Source organism: Phacochoerus africanus, chromosome 15, assembly GCF_016906955.1.
Source record: "Phacochoerus africanus isolate WHEZ1 chromosome 15, ROS_Pafr_v1, whole genome shotgun sequence".
Lineage (NCBI taxonomy): Eukaryota > Metazoa > Chordata > Mammalia > Artiodactyla > Suidae > Phacochoerus > Phacochoerus africanus.
The window spans coordinates 83,151,336-83,169,264 of NC_062558.1; the positions used below are offsets into that span (position 1 = coordinate 83,151,336).

Genomic DNA, 17,929 nt, shown 5'->3' on the forward strand with positions numbered 1-17,929 from the left:
GTTTCATAATTACAAGCCAGGATGTTTAGATTTCATACTTAATGCATGTTCTTTTTCTTCTCTTGGTTTCTTTCTGGAGCAAATTCTGAGTCATGAGTTCGTTTGTTTGGGGGATCTGATTTTTTTTTTTTTGAATGTCTATTGTTTACCAAAGGGTACTAACAGCTTACTACTCTCTTGCCAGCAATAGCGATGGTGATTTTGTTGGATTAAAAAATAAAAAAACTACTACTTGTGGATTGTTTTCAAGTTTTATTTCCAGTCACTTTGATTACTTTTCTATCAATTATATTGTTCTTCTATTTCAGTATAATACCCATATCCTTTGTCCATTTGCTTAAAACTCTAAAACTATAGTCTTTTGTTTTATTTTTTTATTTTTATTTTTTGCTTTTTTAGGGCTGGACTTGTGGCATATGGAAGTTCCCAGGCTAGGGGTTGAATCAGCGCTACAGCTGCTGACCTACCCCACAGCCACGGTAATGTGGGATCCGAGCCGCGTCTGTAACCTACACTACAGCTCATGGCAACGCCAGATCCTTAACCCTCTGAGCGAGGCCCAGGATTGAACCCGCATCCTCATGGATATTAGTCGGGTTTGTTAACTGCCAAGCCACAAGGGGAACTCCTGTCTTTTGTTTTATTAAGTATGAATTGTTATATGTTGTATATAGTATTTACCCTTTTCCATAATCACTGCAGTTGCAGGTAGCTTATCATTTGTGTTTCCTTTCTTAATTTTAGTTCCCCTTTTTTGGCTGTCCCTGCGGCATGTGGAAGTTTCCATGCCAGGGATCGAACCTGTGCCACAACAGTGACCTGAGCCATTGCAATGACAATGCCAGATCCTAAACCTGCTGTGCCACGTGGGAACTCCCTAATGTTATTTTTAAATATGAGAATTTTAAAACTTTTTGTTTTATTTATGTTTTTGTACTCTGGATTGTCTTTTCCTGTTTGCTCAAAAGAAAGGAAGATTGATGTAGGCCTCAAATACCCTGTTTGTGTGTGTGTGTGTGTGTACATGTAGCCTTTAATATTTAGATTGGCTTCAGTGTATTATTCAGTTCGTCTCAGATTGCTTACCAGCTATCTCAACACTTAAATGAGTCTGACTTTCCCCCTTGCATTGAGAAGTTTGACAAACACATGCCTCCTTTTTGTCATGTATGTTTTATTCTATTTTAATATGTTTGGGAGTTGAGACAGTTGAGGATTTGGAATTTAATTTTTTGATAGGCGTTCCTACTGTGGTACAGTGGGTCAAGGATCTGGCATTGTCTCTAGGGTGGCTCCGGGCACTGCTGAGGTACAGGTTCCGTCTTCAGCCTGGCATAGTGGGTTAAGGAGCTGGCATTGCTGCAGCCGTGGCATAGGTTTCAGCCTGTGGCTCAGGTCTCAGCTGCAGCTTTGATTCGATCCTTCGAACTTCCATATGCTGAAGGGGCGGCCAAAAAAAAATTTTTTTTTTTTGATAGTTGTTTTGTATGCAAAAAACAAAAAAAAATAGCTTTTGGAGATTCTTCTCAGGTATGGTGGCCATTAGTATCTGTGCAAAGTTTATCCATCTGTTAGGAAACAAAGTTCTTAGTTTGTATATGTTTTTAGGACAAATGGTCTTGGTGTTAATTGACTTCATTAGTTGGTAGAGAGCTAAGTTCCGCCTTCCTCTGACATGACTTGGGTTAGCAAATAAGATGAGAAGTCAGGGACCACAGTCACCCTGGAGTCATTTTGGCTGACCTTTGGATCATATCTGGTTCTAGTTTCAGCACCACCCATCTTCATCTGGGGTTCTTTGTAAATGCGGGTAACACCTCTGGTTGGTGGCTGGGAGCACTCATCAGTCTTCTCCCTCACTGAGGTTCTGACGCTGCCGAGCCAGACTTCAGATGCTCAGCACTGGCTTCATCCACCCCGCCTCCCCCAACCCAAGGCCCTGTGTGGGAGGATGTGGCTTAGCCTGGGTTCCAAACAGGTCTAACCATTACTTCCTTCCATTTAAATTCTGGGACTTGCCTAGCGGAGACCTGGATCTTCTGGCGATGTTGAGGTTTAGGACCTGCTTTTCCACCATGGTCCCAGAATCAAGCGAGCAGGTCAGGAGTGAGAGGCAGCCTTTCTTCCCTGCTTCTTATGTGAAGTGTGGGGTGGAGTCTCTTTCCCCACCTGAGTTAGTTAAGTGCCTTCTGTTCCTACATGGAGGAATAAACGAGTGGGTGAAGAAAGACTGAATTGTTTCCCTTCACCAGTTTCCTCTTCTTTAGGTTGGTATGGGGAAATAAGTATCATTGAGACATCCCACCCCAACACCTCATAAGCTTGTTTGGGTCCAGCAAAAATGGTGCAGTGCCATGTGCGTGCTCTGGGTGTGTGTGGCAGGGGTGTCAGGGGACATATCTGAGTGTGCCACACACATGGATGATTCAAGTGTTTCTTTTTGGTCATTCCCTGTTGTGGGTTGTCACTAAGGCCCCATTTTAGTTGCGAATGCTGAGGCCCCAAGAGGCAGATGCTTGTTTAGGGTTAGGGCCTGTTGCTGAAGGAAGAAGTCTCTGCCTGAGAGCTCCTGTTCCTCTCCCTGCAGCCACCCTGGGGGCCCAGGCGTCCTGTGCATCCTTGTATCCCGTATTGACCCGTGTTACCTGGGAGTGTGTTTACACACGCTCCTAGAGGGGAGTCTCTTGGAAGTGCTGTTGTGCTGGTGGGATGGAGGCTGCTGGTTTGAGGCCAGGCAAGCCGGGCACCCCCAGCAGGACCTTAACTACTCTTCACTCCCTCTTGGAGGGAGGGAGACCAGCGGATGGTGGTGTCCAGGCTCTGCCTGTTGGTTCTGTTCTGTGGGAAGGATGCTGGAGCACTCAGAGCACCCATTTCTAGGGGGATGTGGTTTTCCTGTGCCTGCTTGGCAGCACTTTCTCAGAACATTGCAGACCAGTGGCCAGGCCACCCCACAGGAAGGGATTTTGCAGTGGCTGCTCCCCAGCAAGGCGTGGAAGCTGGTCTCTTACTGGCAGTTGTGGCTGGGTTGTCTCCCCACAGCTAGAGGAGCCTTGTTTGTTTTAGCCTTAGGCCCTGGGTTACTTCTTGTTCTTCTCCTCACCCTGGGGAGAGGCGGGTAAATAGGGGGCTGGGGTGAGCATTCGCCACCCCCAGAGTCAGTTTGAGGCACCTCCCCTCCTTCCCCATCATTCAGGCACTGTTTGGCAGCAGGGGGTGGAGGAGGAGTTAGGGTCCCCCTGAATTACCTTTGGGGTTCTAAAAGGAACGTGGTAAGGGTGGGCCAGGCCCTCAGACTTCATTCCCCTCCTTTTTTGTGGGCTTTGGGGGATGGACACAGATAACAAAGAGCAGCCCTACCCTTCACCCTGTGCAGTTCAATGTTCTATAATTAAGCTTTAGTGCAGCCCCAGGGGGTGAAAGCAACGTGGTCCTGGTGGGTAGGAGGTTAGGCCAGGGAAGGAGAGTGAGCTGAAGACTGGCTGCTATGGGTTCACGGATCTCTCTGCCCCTGGCCAGGGTGTTCTGCCTTCCTTACCTCTTGAGGGCTGAGCTTGGGAAGTTGTCTCGGAAAATGTTAGATGAACAAATATGGCTCTTCCTGACTGGTGAGCGTGAGATCATATACAGACCTGCCTTTTGATCCCTTCTTCTCAAACTCGGCTCTCAGTGGTCAAGCTCTCTTTTCTTCGTTTGGTTCCCTCAGCTCCTGGCTGCTCTGCCCCAGGTAGTGATGCCTGGAAAAAAATGTGAACTTTTGGGACCCTTCCCCTCCTTGGTTCAGATCCTGGGCGCTGTTGTTTTTGTCTTGTCCTTGGGCGAGACACACGACCTTTCTGAACCCTGGTTTCCTCCATCATGAAGTGGGGAAATCAGTCCCTAATAGAGAAGTAATGAAATAAATGTTTGGGAAGGTTCTCAGCTGAAGCCCTAATATTTAAGACTTTTCTGCATTCTTTTAAAATTTCTCCTTTTCACTCTTGGTTGTTTATAGTTGACTTCACCTGATTTTATTTTTCTTTTCTTTTTTGGCTACGCCACAGCACATGGAGTTCCCAGGCCAGGGATCCGATCTGAGCTGCAGCTGTGGCAACGCCAGATCCTTAACCCACTGTACTAGGCCCGGGATAGAACTTTCATCCCGGTGCTCTCAAGATGCTTCCGATCCTGTTGCGCCGTAGTGGGAACTCCTGACTTCACCTGATTTTTGTCTAACCTGTAGTTGGCATTGATAGTAAATCTCTGTCTGGACTGGGAAAAGAACATAGGAGACAATTTGGGGACTTTTGGAGCTTATGTATGTATCTTGCCTTTGCTCTTTATTCTTAGAGTGTAGGTTTTGGGGAGTGTTTTGAAACTGAACCTGCTGTCTCATCCCCTCCCTCTCTCCACAGATCCTGCTTCTCAGAAGATGCACTATTATAGATACTCTAACGCCGAGGTCAGCTGCTGGTACAAGTACCTCCTTTTCAGCTACAACATCGTCTTCTGGGTGAGTGAATGAGAGCGGTCATGTTCCCGGGCTCAGTTCTTTGTTTAGTAAATGACAGTTCTTCACATACTTTTGATTTACCAAGCCCCTGTGAGGTTCCAGAGGAGTTGGTGGTCAGGGTCCTGCCCTCATGGAACCAGTAACAAGTAAATTATAAAACAGATGTTTAGGAGTTCTTTGGTGGCTCAGTGGGTTAAGGATCTCACACTGTCCCTGCTGTGACTCTGGTTACAGCTGTGGTGCAAGTTCGATCCCTGGTGTCAGAGCTTTCACATGCCCCAGGCATGACCAAACAAAAAAATAAACTTTGTTAAATTGTAAAATAGATGTTAAGTCCTGTATTAGGGAGGGCCAAGGTGATTGAAGACCAGATTAAAGGGCCCACCCCAGCCTTGGGTGTTCAGGAAGGCTTGGGGCTCTGGACCAGGTGCATGTCTGTCTCCCTTCACCCACACCCCAGGAATGCCCCAGTGAGACATCAGCAGCTGGGTCCTTTGGGTGCACTGGATTGTAGGCCAGGCCTGTCCTGGACTCTGGGAGGTAAGGGTAAAACCCTGCCTACGGTGCTGGTGTTCACCCAGAAGGGCTATTAGCCTCCTGACCCTCAAAGTGGGGAGGGAGAAGCTGCCAGGGTGATCAGGGAAGCACATTCCAAGGAGGTGGCTAGTGGGCTGAGACCTGGGTACTGGTGAAGACACAGCCAGCGGGGCCTTGGGAAGAAAGCTCCAGGTCTGGAGAGCAGCATGTGCAAAGGTCCTGAGGCAGGAATGAGCTTGGCATGTGTAAGAGACAAAAGGAAGGCTATGTGGCTGAAGCTGAATGACTACTGAGCAGAGGGGACATAAGTGAGGATACAGGCACAAAGAAGCCCTGTTGTGTAGGACTGTACACTGGTTCGGTAAGTGCTGGCATTACTTTCTGCTTCTTTTAGTAACTCTTGATGGTTATAAATTGGATGGTGTGATCTGATTTTAGCTTTGCGAGGTGTTTTTGTTTTTGTTTTTGTTTTTTTGCCACATCCATGGCATGCACAAGTTCCCTGGCCAGGGATTGAACCTGCTCCACAGCAGCCACCAGAGCCACAGCAGAAACAGCGCCAGAACCTTAACCCACTGAGCCACCAGTGGGTGGCTGTGATCTGACTTTAGAATGTATTTGCAGAGTGAAGGGATGGATGGTGGTTCTGAGATGGGATTTGGGGCAGAAGGGATTGAATGGTCTCTTAGCCAGCCACACGGAAATGTCTGTTTCTTGTACCAGTGGCCATCCTGAAGATGAAAGGGGCCACCATCAGAGGAAGGGATAGACCAGGCGAGATTATCAAAGGGGAGTGTCTTGAGAGAGAAGGGGTCTGAATATTAAGGTGGGCATGCTAGAGGTGGGGTTGAGGAGGACAGCCCACTCCAAAGGGTGGCCTGAAGGAAGGTAAAAGGAAGACCAGGAGATTTTTTGTTGAGCAAGCCCTTCACATAGAGAGGAGCAGTCAGCTCTGCCTCTGGTGTGTATGCGAAATGGGATGAAGACAGAAAGTTGGCATCGGCTTTGACAAGTGGAGGTTGTCATGACCAGAGCTGCTGGAGACCCACCTGGAATTGGCTGGAGCCAATAGGATGTGGGGAAGTGACTTGTGACAGTTTTTTCAAGGACTCTTGCCTTATAGAAGAGCAGTGAAACTGGGTGCTGGCTGGAGATTGGTCAAGGGGTTAAGGGAGATATCAGAGCATGTCAGCGGGATTGGTCCAGGGAGAGGCAGACATTGATTCTGTGCAGGAGGGCAAGGCGACATGACTGTGCATGGAGGCTTTTAAAACCTTCATTTAATACAAGCATCGTTTCTTGTGTATGGGACCTCAGCCGGTGTCTGGATGGGGGCAGATGGAGGAGGAGGGACTGGATGAGTGGTCATGATGCCACGTTTACCTCTACTGTGAATTTTGGTATTTCCTATTTGAACTGGAACTCTTGACAGAGTGACAGACTTACCAAGACTTCTTAGCTTTTCACTCTTGTTTTTCTAGCATCTCCTCCTGATGATATGTCTCAGGTTTGGGGGGCGGGGGCAGGAGTTCTGTTCTGGAGAAAGAGGGTGTGATTCAGTGGCTTGACTTTAACCCCAGGATTTTTCCGGTGCCCACCAGCAACCTCATCACTGCCCCTTAAGTAGGGCAGTGCTGGACATTTGAGATGGTTCCTGTGGGCTCATCCTAATGGAAGGACTTTGGCTGCCCCAAATCTGAGATGTGTGGCTTCCCAGGCCTGCATGGCTCCCTGCCTGGGGAAGAGCCCTGTGGCCCCACCCAGAGTCCCCATTCCCAGGTAGCTACACAGTTGAGGGCCACCTGGCGTAGGCAGGCAGTTTTGCACTTTACACACTTGTCCACCCAGCTGTCCTACTCCTCAACAGCTGGCCAGCTGTGCTTGCTCAGCCTTGTACCCTAACCTCTCACTCTCCTGATTTTTGCAGCTGAAGTGAGAAACTCCTGCTGCTCCTGTAGCTGAGGGTCCTGGTAATCTCCATTTCTTTAGAGCCTCTTCAGCACAGATTCTTTGCTCTCAGGAAACTTTACTAACTTGCCCGATATAATATGTTTGCAGCAGCAAATTCAAATAGCAGAGTACATGAATCCAGAATTGTAGCAAGTCTGCTTGGTGATGATGGAAGGGGGCTGCAGTATTACCAGAGTTTTGCAGAATTGACAATGTGTGTAGCCGAGAGTTAATCATTTTTCAGTTAGTGTGTACTGGGGCGGAACAGGAAGGGACAAAAAGGAACAATCAGGAAAACGAGGCATGAGAGCTTGGTTGGGAAAATGGGGTAGCCGGGCGGGGATGGAGGGGTGCTGCCCTGCCCCTCCCTGCTGGGTTCTTGGCAGTGATTTGCTGTCTTCATGTGCACATGAGCTGGGAATGTGGAGTGAGGCCCAAGACTTGGGACACAGAGCCCTCAGGGAGGTGCATGGTGCAGTGGGGGCCATCTGGGTGCTAGTCTGGACTCTCGCCAGAGCTGAGCCACCTTGATAAGCCTCCGTGTTTGCTGTGCGAAACACTGCTCTCATCTGCTTGCTCCCTGCCTCGTAAGGTTGCTGAAAATGTATGCAATGATATGCCAAGACCTTATCTCCTCAGAGAAGTTTTCTTTTTTCTTTTTCTTTCTTTCTTTATCTTTGGTCTTTTTTAGGGCCGAGTGGCAGCATGTGGAAGTTCCTGGGCTAGGAGCCAAATCAGAGCCACAGGCGCTGGCCTACACCACAGCCACAGCAATGAAGGATCCGAGCCTCATCTGCCACCTATGCTGCAGCTTGCTGCAACACCAGATCCTTTAACCCACTGAGAAAGGCCAGGGATTAAATCCACATCCTCATGAATACTAGTCGGGTTCTTAATCCACTGAGCCACAATGGGAACTCCAGGTTTTCTTTTTCAAATAGAGAAAATATAAAAATAGAATAATATAATGAACCCCTCACCCCCCCCCCCATGTACCCATCACCTAGCTTCAAAAATTACCAACTCAGCCCATCTTATTTAATTTGCATCTCCCCTGACCTTGGATTATTTTGAAGCAAAGCACAGATAGATTATTTTGCACAGATAGTTTTTAATATTTGTTTGGCTTTATTTTTTACTTTTTTTTTGTCTTTTTAGGGCTGTACCCACAGCATATGGAAGTTCCCAGGCTAGGGGTCGAATCGGAGCTATGGCCGCCGGCCTACGCCACAGCCACAGCAACGCGGGATCTGAGCTACTTCTGTGACCTATACCACAGCTCACGCAACACTGGATCCTTAACCCACTGAGCAGGGCCAGGGATACTAGTCGGATTTGTTACCGCTGAGCCACCATGGGAACTCCCTGTATTTGTTTGGTTTTGATACATTAACAGTGAGCAGTGGAACAGAAGTATTAAGACATAGACATAATGTTATATCTATGTTATAGATAGATATATCTATTTATAGATATATCTGTAGACCCCTGCAGGCAGGTTTGAATACACAGAAGCAAACTGTTGACTCTGGCCAATTCTAGGTGTTGGAACAAGTGGAGGTTTTATTTAGCAGTTTTTCTCATCCAGACTTATTTTCACATTAACATTCTTTATAGAGAATACCTGTAGCACTCTTTTTTTTTTTTTTTTTTTTAAGCTGTATCCTTCTGACTTCAGGGCTGAGATTTTTTTCCAAGGGACCTTTAATATTTGCTTGGGATGAGAATCATGGATGCCTGTGATGTTTGTGTCTGTTCTGAACTGTGTATTTTCCTGAGAGTGTGGGGCTGGGCTTCATGGGGTTCTTATCACAGAGATTGCAGGGAAATGCTGCCAACGTGCATTTTGAGGAAATTAGCACTTGTTATCTTTTTTCTTTTTTTTTTTTTTAGAATTATATAATCATTCCTTGGTTGTGTTAAGACCTGTTTCTGGGGCAAAAATCTCACTTTGAGTCAGGGAAATGCAAATCAAAACCTCAATGGGATACCACTTCTCACCCATTAGAATGAGTATTATTAAAAACCAAAAAATAACAAATGTGGGTGGGGATGTGGGGAAATTGAAATCCTTGTGCATTGTTGGTGAGAATGTAAAATGGTGCAGCTGCTATGGGGAGAAGTATGGTGGTTCCTCAAAAAGTAAAAAAAATAGAACTTCCATAAGATGCAGTAATTCTGTTTCTGGGCACATAACTAGAAGAATTGAAGATAGGATCTTGCAGGCATATTAATATTTGCATACCCTGTTCATAGCAGCATTATTCACAATAGCCAAGGGGTGGGAGCAACCCTGCTGGGTACCAAAGCATGAAGGGATAAACAAAGTGTGATCTCCGCATGCAATGGAATATTATTCAGCCTTTAAAATAAGGGAAATTGGGAGTTCCCACTGTGGCTCAGTGCTTAGGAGCCCAACTAATATCCATCCATCAGGTTGCAGGTTTGATCCCCAGCCTCACTCAGTGGGTTTAAAGGACCCGGCATTTCCGTGAGGGGCAGTGTGGGTCACAGATGTGGCTGAAATCTGGCTTTGCTATGGCTGTGGTGTAGATCACCAGCTGCAGCTCTGATTCGACCCCTAGCCTGGGAACTTACATATGCCACAGTTGCGGCCCTAAATTTAAGAAAAAAAAGATTTAGGGAAATTCCTGCAAATATTACAACATTGGTGAACCTTGAGGATGTTATGCTGAGTGTAATCAGCCAAACACAGAAGGACAAATACTGTATGATTCCATTTAAATGAAGCACCTACAGTAAGGTTCAGAGATAGAAGGCAGAATGGTAAGTACCAGGGATTGGGGGAGGGGAAAGTGGGAAGCTACAGTTTAATGGGGACAGAGTGTCAGTTTTGCAAGATGGAAAGAGTTCTGTGGATGGTGGTGATGCTTTCACAATACTGTGGCTGTGCCTAACGCCACTGAGCAATATGCTTAAAAGTGGTTAAGATGGTAAGTTTTATATTATGTGTACTTTACCAGGATTAACATTTTTTTTCTTTTCTTTTTTTTTTATTTTTATCTTTTTGCTATTTCTCGGGCCGCTCCTATGGCATATGGAGGTTCCCAGGCTAGGGGTCGAATCGGAGCTGTAGCCACCGGCCTACGCCAGAGCCACAGCAACGCGGGATCCGAGCCGCATCTGCGACCTACACCACAGCTCACAGCAACGCCGGATCGTTAACCCACTGAGCAAGGGCAAGGATCGAACCCGCAACCTCATGGTTCCTAGTCGGATTCGTTAACCACTGCGCCACGACGGGAACTCCAGGATTAACATTTTTAAAAACTCTCACTTTGACTTGTAGGGGAAGGGAGGCTGGGAGAGGTGTAGAGCCTTTGTCTTTGTTCATTCTCACCTCACCTGGTTCCACAGAGAATCTGAGCCTCTCTGGTTTGCTGGGTGAATCTTCTCCAGGGAGGGATTCCTGTGATGCCTGCAGCTTCAGAGTTGCTTCCCACCACAACACTGAGTTTAATCTGCAAAGGTTCCTATAAAGCCCTTGCCTGGATCTATTTCAGGGAAGGATTAAAAGTGAGGAACCGAGTTGGCTCGTAGGCACAGTGATCAGCCTGTTTTGCAGACGGCCCCCTGCCATGGGCCTTCTCAGTGACTCAGACAGGGCTGAGCCACAGCTTCCCTGCTTGTAAAACACAGAGATTCGCTGCTGAGCCTAATGTTCAGCCTGTTTCTGGCTGAAAAACAGACATTTGTGCTCTGTGCCCAGCATGGCATGCGACCCCTTCCTTCAGAATAACAGATGCCTCCCATGCGTAGGGTGAGCATGTAATTTATGGTCCAAGTAGAGAAACTTTTCAGAATGAAAGAGAGGGTATAAGAATTTTGCTGGGATAACAGATGTGCCCCAGGACTGTCCCCTACCAGGGGGGACATGTGATCACTCTTCTAAGAGAGGCAAAGCCAGTCTGATGGGTCAAGGACCTAATGGTCAGCTCTCTGCTCTTGCCCCCATTTTCACCATCTTTACTGGTGGCCCTACAGTGGGCTGTTGACCCTGGATCCTTCTAACACTCGAGCATTGCCCTTATTTGAGCTGAACTTTGCCTGTGTGATATTAGACCCCAAGGCCTGATCCCTAAGTCTGAATGCAGATGGTTTCTCTGCTTCCTTTCCTTCTCTTGGTAATTAGTGTGATCAAAAAGGAAAAGTCTGGTATTTTAATAACGTGTGTCATGTAGTTTTGCTTTCACTGCAGAGAAGCAGTACGTTTTTCTCTTCCAATTTTATTTAGTAAACTTTTGTAATTGTGTGGAAGTTCTAGAAGACTGCATGGGGCACCCCAGCATTACTGCGTTCCCTCCCTCCTTCTCCTGTCCACAGTCACACAGGTTTTGCATCTTTGTGAGAGCATGTATCCTTGTCATCTTGAAGTCTCTGTTTTCATATCAGATCACCTAGTGTAGAACATTCCAGGTTGCCACATAGTCTTCCCGATTGTAGTGTTGGAAATTCCCGTATTGGACATTTAGATTGTTTCCAATTTTTCTACTTCTTAGATAAGGGTACAGTAAATAGATGTTGTAATACAGATACTTTGCTTTGGGGGAGGGAGAGAAATTATTTGCTGGGATAGATTTCCAAGGAGTGAGATTAAATGGGTCAGAAGGCAATGTCCATTCTTTGGACTGGCCTGACGTTTTTTCCTTTTTTTTTTTCCCTTTATAGGGCCACACCCATGGCATATGGAGGTTCCTAGGCTAGGGGTCGAATCAGAGCTGTAGCCACCGGCCTACGCCACAGCCACAGCAACAGCAACATGGGATCCGAGCCTCATCTGCAACCTACACCACAGCTCACAGCAACACCAGATCCTTAACCTGCTCAGTGAGGCCAAAGATCAAACCTGCGTCCTCATGGATGCTAGTCTAGCTGGTTAACGGCTGAGTCACGACGGGAAATCCTTGGCCTGACGTTTTTGTAATCACATTCTCCAGAAGTACTGCCCCAATTCATAGGAAATACTCTGTTTTATCTTTTGGCACATAGGTGTGTATATGTGTCCACATTCCACTTGCCAAGGCAGGGGAAGGATTACTTAATCAGAGACTCCACTAGAACTAGAAATTGCCTGTGGTGCCGACTCCTCACCTGCACCACAGGGGCTCAGGCACCTTTGAGGATGGGACCACCAGGAGGGATTGGTGAGGACGGGCAGTAGGTGCATTGTGATTATTGCCTAGGACATAAGATGATTATACACCCACAGGGTGGTGTCAGGTCTAAGGACTGGTGGAATGTATAACTCTGCTTACTTGGCCAGTGAACAGTCAGCATGGCCCAGTCTGCTGGGGTGATTTGTTTCCTGTGGGGGAGTGCTCTGTTCCCCATCTTGTTTTTGTTCCTCCCCCGCCCCCCAACCTTTATTCAAAAATTAAAAAAAATTTTTTTTTGTCTTTTTAGGACCTCACTATAGTCTAGTATAGTATAGTGTAAGTATAGTCTTTATATGCACTAGGAACCCCCCAAATTAGTGTGACTTGATTTATTGCAGTGTTCTGGAACCAAACCCAGGTATCTCCAAGGTCTGCCTGTATTTGATGCTCTATGTTTTCAGCATCCCACACATTTCTGGTATATTTTCATTTCATTTGGTTAAATGTCTTATATATTCATACTCTTTATGTAATGTATCTTTTCTTTCCTTCTCCGGCTTAATTCTGGAGTTTCTCTTTATTACTGGGTTTCAGCAATTCTATTATGATACTTGTGGCTGTGTTTTCTTTGTATTTATTCCCTTTGAAGTTCATTGTGCTTTTTGGATTTGTGGGTTTGTAGTTTTCATCAAATTTGTGAATAATTCAATCATTTTTTTCAAATATATACCCTCCCCCTACCTGCTGACTACTTGATGTTCCATAGGTTACTGAGGCTCTCTCTATTCAGTTATTTTTAAATTTTTTTACCCCCCTCTATCATTTAGTTTACATAGTTCCTATTACTTTTTTTTCAAGTTCACTCATCTTTTCTTCCATAGTGTCTAATTGGTGGTTAAACCTGTCTAGTGAATTCTTCATTTTTAAAGTTGTATTTTCTATTTCTAATAATTTCAATTAGAACTTTTTTCTATTTCTCTCCTCATTATGTTTATATTTTCCTTTAAATCCTTGAGCATATTTACAATATCTGTTTTAAAGTCTTTGCTAATTATATCTTCTCTTTCTCTTGTCATTCCTGTGTCTTTTTCTTTCTCCCCCCCCCCCTTTTTTTTTTGTCTTTTTTAGGGCCATACCCATGGCATATGGAGATTCCCAGGCTAGAGATTGAATTGGAGCTGTAGCCACTGGCCTACACCACAGCTCACACCCAATCCTTAACCCACTGAGCAAGGTCAGGGATTGAACCTATGTCCTCAGGGATACCAGTCAGATTCATTTCCACTGAGCCACGACAGGAACACCCCTGCGCCTTTTTCTATTTACTGATTATTTTTCCTTGTTAGAGATCATGTTTTTGCTTTCTTTCTTGCCTATCTAGTAACTTTGGACTGGATGCTGGATATAATTTTTCTGCCTATCCTGGTCAGCTTGGGCTGCCATAACGAGATACCATAGGCTATTTGGCATAAACAACAGAAATGCATTTTCTCCCATTTCTGGAAGTTGGAGGGGTGCCAGCACAGCCAGGTTCTGATGAAGTCTCTTCCTGGCTTGCACATGGCTGCCTTTTTGCTGTGTTCTGGCATGGCAGAGACTTTTTTTATAAGGATGCTAATCATGTCCGCTGCACCTTCATGACTTCCTGCTTATTACCTCTTAAAGGCCCCACCTCCAAATGCCATCACACTGGGGATTAGGATTTAAGCATATGAATTTTGGAGGGACATGATACTCAATCCACCAACACTTCCTTCACAGTATTAAGTCTTTGAGACTGACATCTTTTTGTTAAATATTATGTGTGAAGTTTATTCATACATGGGAGGTTTATTCATACTGTGGTTTGTAGCTGTGGATTGTTCATTCTCATTGTTGTGGGGCATTCCATTGTGGGAATGTGTCATTTGAGTTATTTGTGGTTTTAAGCTATTAAGACCTGTAGAAATAATATAAAAACATTACTAGGGTTGGAGACCTGAATTATAGGGTTGTCCTGGGGTTCACGTTGGACAAGCTAAAGGAAATCCTGTCTATGTCCAGATGGTTTTAGTGTGATAGTTTAGTGTGGGACTTGGCAGACTATGGCTCACAGGCCAAACCTGGCTTTCTGCCTGTTTCTGCACATACAGCTTTATTGGAACATAGCCCTACGCATTTACATATTATCTGTGGCTGCTTTCCTGCTGTAACAGCAGAGTTGAGTCTTTGAAACAGAGACCTTCAGGCACTCAAAACTGAAAAAATACTATCTGGCTTACAGAACTGTCGACCCCTGGCTTAGTATCTTATTTTCTGCCCACTGTTAATCACTACTGTGCGGCGATGGCAGGGACTGGGGTAGGGGTTCCTTCTTTCCATTGCCTGGGGTGCTGCCTGCCCCTCCTCCATCCTTTTTTTTTTTTTTTTAGGCCTGACTTAAATTCCTGGGCAGGGCCTGGTGGGTGTGGGCCCGCTGTTATCTGGGAACACAGAGCTGCCTGTGGAAGCTGCCCCAGAGCCCTGTGGGTAGGCCTTGCCCCTCCTCGTGGTGGGAGGGGGGTGGGGGTCTTGCTTGGGTTCACTGGCTGTGGGGGAAGGGCCCGTGTGCTTCTGGTTCTCAGAACCACCCTTCCGCCAGGAGGAAAAGCTGGTGTGTGATAGCTGTATGACCCTGAGCAAGGCACCATCCTGCCCTGGGCCTCTTTTCCTCTGGGAGGAAGAAGTTGGACTCCAGCATCCCTTCCGGCTACCAGACCTTACAAACTCCCGCTGAGAAGAGGCTCGTTTTAGGCTTTTTAAAATGTGGGACTCTTTTGTGGGTGTTCCCGTTGTGGCTCAGCGGATTAAGAACCCAATTAGTATCCATGAGGATGTGGGTTCCCTGGCCTCGCTCAGTGGGTTAAGGATCTGGCATTGCTGTGAGCTGTGGTGTAGGTCGCAGATGCAGCTGGGATTCAGCATTGCTGTGGCTGTGAGTAGGCCAGCATCTGTCGCTTGGATTCTACTCTTAGCCTGGAACTTACACATGCCACAGGGCAACCCTAAAAAAGAAAAAAATGTGGGACTGTTTTGAAAAGGGCATTGCTTCGATGCTCTCTTTAGGGTTCAGAGTGGACACAGTCTGGAGGGGCAAGGCCTCCTGATCCCTACAGATGCCCTGGGACTCCCCGTCAGCGCACTGTCTCTCAGGGCCAGGTGGGATCTAGGGTCTGTGCCCTCTGGTGTCCTTTCAAGTGTCTGTGTGCACCTCTGGTGTTCCCCAGACTCACCAGGCCTGGAGTCAGGCTTTCCTGTTCTGGAGAGAGAGCCATGACCACTGGGTTTCCATGTGGCGTGATTTATGATGCACAGTGGAAGAAGCAGGGGCCCTTGGAGGTCATTGGTCTCCAACTGCTCAATTTTGCAAGTTGGTAAACTGAAATCCAAGAGAGGGATGGTTTGCTCAAAGCCACAGGGTAAGTTAGGAACAGAGCTGAGACTGTTCTAGCTTCTTCCACCCCTTGCCCTGTTGTCTTTCTGTCACCCTTTCCCTACCTCACTTGAAAGGCCTCCAGGAGACACCTATTTCCCTAAACTCTGCTTTACTCTTGTCTCTGGAAGCCCAATACAACGGATGCCTCTGGAAAAGAGGACCTTGTCTCAGGACAAAGACAGGTGCTGGGGGTCATTGGGCGGTGGGGCACAGCATATCTTCAGTCCAGCAAGTGCCGACGGCTTCTTGAGGTCCCCTCCTGGCCTCTGCTCTGCCTCCTCAGTGCCCTAGGGTAAGCATATCACTTGTGATACTTCTCTGAATCCTTACAGCCCTCCTACGATCCAAGAAGTGTCACCCCTCATTTTGCAGAGGTAAGCAGGCTCAGAGAAATTTCTGGACTTTCAACAAGTCCTGTCACCAGGAAGTTGCAGGGTGGAGCCTGAACCAGGACTGGCTGACCCATGCTCTTTGTTCAGTGCTGCCCTGAACTCCCTCAGGTTTCAGTGGCTCAATCTTGGATTTCCTTCCTTTTTTTTTTTTTTTCTTTTTTCTGAGGCTCCCTTAAGTGGCCCAGAGGCAGGGGCTCTGTGAATGTCCGCCTGCTCAGCCACGGGAGTCTGCAGGAACCAGGCACCCACAGGGCAGGGCCTGAAAGCGTTTTGTTGCTGCTGGTGGTTTGCAGGCCCTCTAGATTAAAGGTCTCTGGGGCCTGCAAGAATTGCCTAAGTGCTTTTTTACACACACTGCAATGAAATCTTACAAGGAGCCAAGGCTGTTAGATTGTGGGTTCTTCTCAGAGGCTGCTTTTGACCCACTTGGCACTGGAATCCTCCTCCAGTCCAGCAGGGCCTGGCCAGGTATCTACACTTGTGTTGTGACTGGAACCTGCCAGGTAAAGGCTTGTCCATGCAATGAGTGGACTCCATATGGCTTCCTGAATAAGACAGGGCTGGATCAGCCCAGAGCGTCTTGAAGACACCGCTCACCTTTAACAGGGACCTTTGCTTGAGGTGGAAAGGTCATTATTGAATCTTCACAGTGATCCCTGAAGCAAACTCACTTTCATGGCCACCTGCCCTGATCAGGCGTAGAGGGAACCTCCCCACCTGACTGTGTGGGTTGTTGGCACAGCCCAGGAGCCCCTTCTGCAGACCTCTGTGCCCCCAGGTGCTGCGACCGTCTCTTGAGGTGCAGGATCAGGCTGGTGCTCGCTCTTTCTGGCTTGGGTGGCTGCGCTGTGGGACAGTCATAGACCCACAGTTTTGCTTAACTCTGTCACCAGCTAGCTATGTGACTTTGGGCAGATAACTAGATTGTTCTGCACCTGATCGTTTCCCATTGAAAAAATGGGGGAAACTACTAGTGTTAAGGGTTGTGGAGGGCCTCTTTAGGTGTGTTGGGTTTAATGCAGTACCTGGCACCCAAGAAAGAGTGGTACTATTTGCTATGATGACCACTGCAGTGTACGTACCTAATAGTCCAAGGCTGGCCTCCCTTTGGGTTTGGCAGGAGTTGGGCTCCATTCTCTGGGAGGGACTTTTTGTTTTAGTTTTTCTTTTTCTTTTGTTGGCCACCCTGTGGCGTATGGAGTTCCTGGGCCAGGGAGCAGATCCCAGCACATTTGCGACCTATACCATAGCTGCAACAACACCTGATCCCACTCTGCCGGGCCAGGGATCGAACTTGCGTCCTGGCGCTGCAGAGATGCCGCCAATCCCATAGTGACACAGCGGAAACTCCCTCTTTGGGAGGGACTTTAATTAGGTCATAGAAGAGAGACAAAAGATGTTGCTCTGAGGCTGGACGCCACCTGAACTGACACTCCCAGATGATTGGCAGGCAGGAGGACAGCCCATCTCCACAGACCATCTGTCCCAGGGAGGTTCAGGAAAGGGAGTTCTATGGGGAGCCAGGCAAAGCTGGCCAACATCCTGGCTCATTCAAGGGGCTGTTGTGTGAGCTCCCAGACAGGTCACTTCCCCTGTCTGGTCCTCCCTCTGTCTCCTCCTCTTTGAAACAACTGTTGGTCCCTGAAGTTCCTGCCCTGGGCCAGTGTTCATTGAACCTGTGATTTGGCATGTGACACCCCCCCCCCAACTAGTTCCTGTCTTTCTGGTACAAGTTAACTTTAGTTCTTCCTTTAAAACAGAATGGAAAAAAACACAAGCTCTTATTCTTAGAGCCCCGTTCTGGTGAGAGGAGAACTGGGCAGCAGTAGTGGGGAGCGGTTATCTCAAGCTGACTATGTTCAGCGAGGGGCAGATCCCTCACTGTCCCACGTGGCACCAGGTGGTGGGTGGGCTGTCATGGAAAGTGGTTAGGCAGGGGCTGGAGTGCTTGTTGGGGACCCTGGATGGGGAATAGGGATGGACAGCC

General features: G+C 47.3%; 1 protein-coding gene across 3 annotated transcripts in view; it reads left to right on the top strand.

Annotated features, from left to right (window-relative positions):
• The window catches only part of TSPAN14 (tetraspanin 14), a 58,427-nt gene that overhangs the window by 23,704 nt on the left and 16,794 nt on the right, over positions 1-17,929 (top strand). For all 3 annotated transcript variants that reach the window (XM_047759870.1, XM_047759871.1, XM_047759872.1), the window contains one exon: positions 4,395-4,492. In XM_047759870.1, the coding sequence (XP_047615826.1) occupies positions 4,412-4,492 (81 nt within the window). In that variant the 5' untranslated portion in view covers positions 4,395-4,411. The remainder of the gene's footprint in view (positions 1-4,394; positions 4,493-17,929) is intronic.